Source organism: Gopherus evgoodei, chromosome 3 (genome assembly GCF_007399415.2).
Source record: "Gopherus evgoodei ecotype Sinaloan lineage chromosome 3, rGopEvg1_v1.p, whole genome shotgun sequence".
Lineage (NCBI taxonomy): Eukaryota > Metazoa > Chordata > Testudines > Testudinidae > Gopherus > Gopherus evgoodei.
In genome coordinates this window covers 8,705,453-8,713,332 of record NC_044324.1, presented here as the reverse complement: position 1 = coordinate 8,713,332, position 7,880 = coordinate 8,705,453, and the positions used below count along the sequence as shown (strand labels likewise).

Genomic DNA, 7,880 nt, shown 5'->3' with positions numbered 1-7,880 from the left:
GCTCTGGAACTGCTCCCTACAAAGCCAGACAGGACTTTGGGGAGCATCCTCTCCCTCGGAGCAGACTGTCTCCAGGGCAAGAAGCTCACACGGCTTCACCTTCTGGGTCTCTCCTAGGTGCATTCAGCATGTGCCCCTCCATGCGCTTCCCAAAGTGAGTCTGCTGAGGCAGGGTCCTGGGGAAGCCACTGGGTCCTGCACCCCCCACTTCACAACTCTTAGCCAGCCAGTAAAACAAAGGTTTATTTAGACAACAGGAACACAGTCCAAAACAGGTCTTGTTGGTACAGGCAACAGGACCCCCTTTAGTTAGGTCCATCTGGGCCCCAGGGAGGCCACAGCCCCGCTGGGAGGCCAAGCCCTGTCGGGACTCCCCTACATTTTCCAGCTAGCTTCCAAAAAACTACCAAAACCTCCTCCAGCCCCTCCTCTCTGGGCTGTCTCTCTCCCGGGCCAGGAGGTCACCTGATCTCTCTGTCTCCAACACCTTTAGCATCCCCTTGTGGGGGAAGGGTGGGGGTGTAGGGCCTGGCCCTTAGTTGCCAAGCAACAGAGGGTCAGCCAGAACTGAGGCATCAACACAGTATTCAGAGGAAACATTAAAACCAGTCCCACTTCATCACAGTGCCCCATTCACCTTCCTCCCCCCCCCCGCCCACCCAGCTGTGCGAAACAGCTGTTTTGTGGTGCAAGCACTGGGAGCGAGGGGGGAAAAGCAGGCATGCCGAGTGCTCAGGAGGCGAGCTGGGTGGGGAGCTGCCCGTGGGTGCTGAGCAGCCACCAGTTTTTCCCTGTTGGTGCTCCAGCCCCGGCACACCCCGAGTCGGCGCCTATGCTGCAGCCTGAGAACCACCTGAGCCCACACCACAAACCTCTGCCCCAGGTCAGAACCCCCTCCTGCTGCCTGCGCCCCAACCCCTTCCCACATCCCAACCCCCTGCTGTAGCCCTGAGCCCCCTCTTGCACCCAAATTCCCCCCCTCCCCGGAGCCTGTACACTGCACCCCCTCCCATACCTCAACCCCAGCCCTGAGCCCCCTCCTGCACTCCAAACCCGCAGCCCCACCCCAGAGCCCACCCCCCCTGCACCCCAACCCCTTGTCCCAGCCCTGAACCCCTTAGTGCCAGCCCTGAGCCCCCTCCCACAGCCTGAACCCCTCATCTCTGGCCCACCCTGGAGCCCGCACCCCCTTCTGCACCTCACCCCTTGTCCCAGCGCAGTGACAGGGCGTGGGGGGGGCAGGAGCAGGGGGCCTGGGGAAGAACTGAGGGGGGGTGCAGGGGCCTCAGGGCACGGGGTGCGGTTTGGCGGTAACCCGAGCCGGCTGGCATGGCTGCGGGGCTCCGGCCGTGGGGGCGGGATGGCTGCCCAGCCCCCAGGGCGAGGGCGAGGCCGAGCCGCGCGCCTAGCACGGGTGTTCAGGCAGCTGCGGACGGTCCGCTCGGCTTGTCCTGCGGGCCCGGGCTGAGCTCCAGGGCTGGAGCGGGGGAGGGGGGCGCTGCCAAGGGGGGGGGAGAACAAGCGCTCCCCCCCCAGGTGTGGGTGTGTAGGGGCGCCCCGCCCCCACGCGGGGGGGGGTCTGTCTGTGGGGGAGGCGGGAGGGGCAGCGGGGCCATGGGGGGAGGCCGGCCTCATAAATATTCCGTCTTGTTAAGTTGGGGGAGGAGCCAGGGCAGCCCCGTCCCCGCCCTCGCCCCGGGCCGGGAGGCGGAGCTGTCCCGTCTCCAGGCAACGGGGAAGAGGCGCGGGACCAGGTCAGGCTGAGGGGCCCGAAAACGCAGCAGTTTACAGTGGGGGGAGGGGCCAGGGGCACTGGGTGAGGGGAGCAGGGGGCTGGTACTGGGGGTCCCGGGCAGGCACAAGTGGGCGGAGCCAGGGCCCTGGCATGGGGGAGGGGAGGGGCAGGGCACAGGGTGAGGGGAGCAGGAGGCTGGTACCAGTGGGGGGCACAAGTGGGGAGGAGCCAGGGACATGGCATGGGGGGAGGGGAGCAGGGGGCTGGTACTGGGCAGGGGGCATGAGTAAGGGGGGAGCCAAGGTCCGGGCATGGGGGGAGGGGCCAGGGGCACAGGGGGAGGGAAGCAGGGGGCTGGTATGGGGGGGGAGCCAGGGCCCTGGCATGGGGGAGGGGCTAGGGGCACTGGGTGAGGGGAGCAGGGGGCTGGTACCAGTGGGGGGGCCCAGGGGGCACAAGTAGGGGGGATCCAGGGCCATGGCATGGGGAGAGGGGAGCAGGGGGCTGGTACCGGGGGGCATTAGGGTTCATCCCTCAGCTCCCCTGGTCTGTGAGCTGCTCTTGCTGCTCCCTGGGGAGAGGTGTGTGTAGGCTGTTGAGCTGTCTTTTACTATATCTTTTTCCATTCTGTCTCTCTTGAGGACGCACTATGCCCCCCAAGAGAAGGCAGAAACTGCAGCAAGAGCAGAAGGGGCAGCCAGCTGTGGCTGCACCCCTGGAGGGAGCTGCTGAGGGGGCTGTAGCCAGCAGAGAAGAGGTGCTGCTGCAGCAGGAGTACAGCCACCTTTGCAAGGAGCTGGAGGACATGAAGGGGGCACGTGTTCAGCTTCAGGAGGAGAACGAGTTCCTGCAGCAAGAGGCCCAGCGCCTCCGTGCTGAGAGCCAGGAATTCATGTGCTATGTGGCCAAGCGGGCCCAGCGGCGCCAGGATGCCATCGTCTCCCTGAATGATCAGAACAAGCAGGCCGTAGAGGAGATCCACAGGGAGCAGCAGGAACTGCTCACCCTCTACCAGAGGAAGGAGGCAGCTCTGCGGGAACAACTGTTGCACAAAGAGGGTGAACTTCTCCGCCTTCGCAAAGAGGTTGAAGGCCTGCGGGAGATCCAGGCACTGCAGCAGGAGCAGGCTGCCCACATCAGGGAGCTGCAGGGAGAGCTGGTGACCACCAGGCAGCAGCACACTCAGCACCTGCAGGAGACCAAAAGCCATTTCCTGCAAGAGAAGGCTGCCTTTGAGCAGAAGTCCCAGCAGCAGGTGCTCTGCCTGCTGCAGCAGGCACAGGAAGTGGTTGCACGATGCATGCAGGAGCATAGTGACCAGGTGAAATGTGAGAACCAGGAGCTGCGGCAGGAGCTGCACCAACTTATCCAGCGATCACGCACACTGCATTTACACAAGCGCCGGTTAGAGAATCAGGCCCAGCAGCTGCTGCGAGAGCGTTGCTACATGCAAGACATGGCTCGCCTGTACCACACCCACCAGGGCAAGAAGTAGCCCTAACTGTGACCCCAGGAATGAGCTGACAGAGAGGTGGCCACTACTCACTGCCATGACTTGCTTTTGGTATTAGAATTATTTAGGTCAGGGGTTCTTCAAACTGGGGGTCGGGACCCCTCATGGGGTCACGAGGATATCACATGTGGGCATCAAGAGTGGTCAGTCTCCACTCCAAACCCCACTTTGCCTCCAGCATTTATAATGGTGTTAAATATATAAAAAAGTGTTTTTAAGTTATAAGGGGGGGTCACACTCAGAGGCTTCCTATCTGAAAGGGGTCACCAGTACAAAAGTTTGAGAACCACTGCTTTAGGTCAACATTCTTCAGTAACAGCTTTGTTAATAAGCTGAGAAGGAAATTAAATTCCCAGAGGATACTGAACTGGGAGGAACTATAACTTCCAACAAAAAGATCTGATCCAAAAGGCTTTAGTGAGACATTGGCAGGGAACAATTTATCCAGCTATCGCGCATGGGTCTTATATGGGCCCCATTGCTGAAGTATCCAAGTGCCTCACAAACTTTAACATATTTATCCACAAAGCAGCACTGTGAGGTAGGGTGATGCCACAGTTGAATATTTTTCTAAAGGATCTATTCTAGGCGATGTTTTCTGTCTTGTGTTAAATGGATGTCAGATATGATCACAGTGGTCCCTTCTGGTCTTGGAATGTGTGAATCTATGAATCTGTTATCCTCATTTTACAGCCTGTGGCAGGGCATGGAATTAATCCACGTCTTCTGAGTTCTGGGCTAGCATTCTAACCTCTGGGCTGTCCCTCTGCACAGAGATTGATCCTGGGCCAGCTCTTGTGCTATCCTGCCGAGTCTTGTGATCTTTAGAGAGAGACAAGTCTTTATTGGAGCAACTTCTCTTGGCAAGAAAGACAAGCTTTTGAGCCACACAGACTATCCCCCCCACCCAGAAATGTGCCCCCAATGTATATCTGCAAGAAGACGAGCTCTGTGTAGCTCAAAATCTTGTCTCTCTCACCAACAGAAATTGGTCCAATAGAAGATATTATCTCACCCACCTTGACTCTCTGGTATCCTAGGACCAGCACAGCTACAACTACACTCTTATAGACTAACAGACGTTTTGAAGCATGAGCTTTTGTGGGTGAATACCCACTTCCTCAGATGCATGTAATGGAAATATCCAGGGGCAGGTATATATATGTGTGCTAGCAAGCAAGCTAGAGATAACGAGGTCAGTTCAATCAGGGAGGATGAGGCCCTGTTCTAGCAGTTGAGGTGTGAAAACCAAGAGAGGAGAAACTGGTTCTGTAATTGGCAAGCCATTCACAGTCTTTGTTCAATCCTGAGCTGATGGTGTCAAATTTGCAGATGAACTGAAGCTCAGCAGTTTCTCTTTGAAGTCTGGTCCTGAAGTTTTTTTGCTGCAGGATGGCCACCTTAAGGTCTGCTATAGTGTGGCCAGGCAGGTTGAAGTGCTCTCCTACAGGTTTTTGTATATTGCCATTCCTTTCTGTAGAGAAAAGGATACGGAAAAGGATAAATGGACACAAATTTCTCTACGGAAAAGGATAAATGGACACAAATCAGACATTAGGAATGGCAATATACAAAAACCTGTAGGAGAGCACTTCAACCTCCCTGGCCACACTATAGCAGACCTTAAGGTGGCCATCCTGCAGCAAAAAAACTTCAGGACCAGACTTCAAAGAGAAACTGCTGAGCTTCAGTTCATCTGCAAATTTGACACCATCAGCTCAGGATTGAACAAAGACTGTGAATGGCTTGCCAATTACAGAACCAGTTTCTCCTCTCTTGGTTTTCACACCTCAACTGCTAGAACAGGGCCTCATCCTCCCTGATTGAACTGACCTCGTTATCTCTAGCTTGCTTGCTAGCACACATATATATACCTGCCCCTGGATATTTCCATTACATGCATCTGAAGAAGTGGGTATTCACCCACGAAAGCTCATGCTCCAAAACGTCTGTTAGTCTATAAGGTGCCACAGGATTCTTTGCTGCTTTTACAGATCCAGACTAACACGGCTACCCTCTGATAGTTAACTACACTCTTGTGATCTTTGTTTTTAAATCACAGGATTCCAGAAATACCAAACAAACAAAAACCCCTCAGATTTTCTCCTAAAGAATTTGGTCTTTTTCCTGTCTAATACCAGAAGAACAAGGGGACATTCAGTGAAATAAAAGTGGACAATTCAGAACTAACGAAAGGAAATACTTTTTCACACAATGTGTAATTGGATTGTAGAACTCACTGCCACAGTGATGAGTGTGGTTCTGGCCTAGCTCTGCTTAGCACCCCAGTTCAGCTTAGCAATAACACAGCAAGGCCTACTGGTTAATTTACTGGCTGGGATAGACAGACCAGCACAGATATCTGTGTGACTTTACTAGATAAGAGAATGCATGTAGAGGCTGGGAAAGAAAAATGCTTACAGACACTTTTTAAAGTAACATGTATTCTTTTTTGTACTAATCATGAAGTTATCAAGAAGTAACAGTTGTTCTTTGTTTTGTATGCTGGGAACAAATGCTGGGAAGGTACAGTGATGATGCGACGGAATAGCTAATAAAAAGCAGTTTGAATTTGTGAAGGGGAGCTGGTTCTGTATGGAGTGAGATGGGCAGTTCTCTGTTGTATGGCATGCTACAATAAAGAACTTGATAGTGGGAATCTTGCTGGTCGTTGCCTGTCTCTTTGCAGTCGGGGAAACCTGAGCCATCTGGGATAAGAGAGATACCCGACAAATTTGGCAACTCCGTGTGGGACTCGTCCGACTCTCCGGCGGGGGAGTCCGTCTCCGAACGCAATGCAGCGCGCATTCTTCGATTGAGAGGAGCCTTGCCTAGGAGTCGGATCTCACGCTGGCGATAAGGCATTGTCTCATGAACCAGCCTGAGCCCATTTAAATCCAGCAACATCCACTTGCCCTTTGAGCAGGAGTCCTGGGAACTAGGTAAGTGAGCGCTCGGTACAGGAAATGGGACAAGGTGGCAGTAAATGCCCGGGGGACACCCCATTATCCCTCATTCTGAGAGATTGGAAGGATATATCCGGGACAGCTGGATTGTCCAAGGCTAAGATGACAAATTTGTGTTGGATCCAGTGGCTGTCATTTACCTTTCATTTGTCCCCAGCTAGAGACTGGCCGGAGTGTGGAACCTTTTCCACAGATAGGATGAACTCCTTAAAGGATATTTTGGTCGATCTTAGGCTGGGACAAATGGATTATTTGTTTATGTGGTATAATTATAAACCCACGGAGGGACAAGTAGCTTTTGAAGCTGTTTGTATGGAGAGCTCTTGTAAAAATCCCCCACCATATGCCCCAGAGTCACACCGGGAGGAGGACGACTTTGTTCCTGTTCATCCCCCTGTCCGGCGGAGTGCAAGGATTCAAGAACAGCAGGCTAGGGACAGAGAAGAATCAAGGGAGGGCTCAGGGTGATGTTGCCTCATCCTCAGAGGGATCAGGCAGCCTCATCCCCTCTGTGCAGCCTTCAGCCAGCCTTTTGCAAACTTGGCCAGGGGCTACTTCTCAAACACTCCCAATATTACAGCAGCCCTCATCCTTGCCCTTGCGGACCCCCCCTCCCCAGTCACTTAAGTCTGTGAGGGAGGATGTTTCTGAGACACCCCTGATATTACAAGCCCCGTTGAGAACTTATCCGGTTCCACTGGTTGCTGGGGGACATGCAATGGTTTTCACCCATATCCTGTTTGCAACTTCAAATTTGCTTAGTTGGCTTCACACTATGCCTCGCTTACGAGACAATCCTGAGGCAGTGGAAAGAATGTTCTACACAATCTTTTCCACTCATGTGCCCACTTGGGCAGATGTATGTCAGTTATTAGACACTCTCCTGACAGAGGATGAAAGACAAAAGGTAAAAGAAAAATTTGCAACTCATTTGAATGCATCTTGGCCAATTGATGACCCTAAGTGGAATCCCAACAATTTAGCTCACTAGACAAGTTTGGATAATTTTTTGAAAGCTGTTTTGAAAGGCATTAGGGAAGCAGGGGAAGCTACTCCAAATTGGAGTAAGGTGACTGCTTGTGTTCAGCGTCCAGACGAGTATCCCTCTGACTTTTGTGCTCGACTGATTCGTGAAGTTAGAAAGCATGGGAATTTGGATCCTGAAACTGATCATGGAAAGGATATACTTAAACTGGTTTTCATGTCACAATGTGCAGAGGATATTGCTAAGAGATTTAGAGAGCATCCAGACGGTATGCAAGGGAAAAGTTTGCCTGAGGTAGTTAGCATTGCACCACGATTTCAACAGCTTCCACCCCACCATCAACCTCAGCCTGGACCAATCTACACGGGAGGTCCACTTCCTAGACACCATGGTGCAAATAAGTGATGGTCACATTAACACCACCCTATATCGAAAACCTACCGACCGCTATGCCTACCTTCATGCCTCCAGCTTCCATCCCAGGCACATCACATGATCCATTGTTTACAGCCAAGCACTGAGGTACAACCGCATCTGCTCTAACTCCTCAGACAGAGACCAACACCTACAAAATCTCCACCAAGCATTCTCAAAACTACAATACCTGCATGAGGAAATAAGGAAACAGATCAACAGAGCCAGGTGTGTACCCAGAAGCTTCCTACTGCAAGACAAACCCAA

The 7,880-nt window shown here is 53.1% G+C and overlaps 1 protein-coding gene across 2 annotated transcripts; it reads left to right on the top strand.

The window, feature by feature from the left end:
- Window positions 1–721: 721 nt before the first annotated feature.
- On the top strand, window positions 722–3,462 carry LOC115649472 (coiled-coil domain-containing protein 166-like). Of its 2 annotated transcripts, none has more exons than XM_030558406.1 (2): window positions 722–883; window positions 2,377–3,462. In XM_030558406.1, the coding sequence occupies exon 2, from the start codon at window positions 2,385–2,387 to the stop codon at window positions 3,228–3,230; it is 846 nt and encodes a 281-aa protein (XP_030414266.1). In that variant the 5' UTR covers window positions 722–883; window positions 2,377–2,384; the 3' UTR covers window positions 3,231–3,462. The 2 variants fall into 2 exon arrangements, with proteins under 2 accessions (XP_030414266.1, XP_030414265.1); XM_030558405.1 differs by lacking the exon at window positions 722–883 and adding an exon at window positions 1,649–1,754.
- The last annotated feature ends 4,418 nt before the right edge of the window (window positions 3,463–7,880 follow it).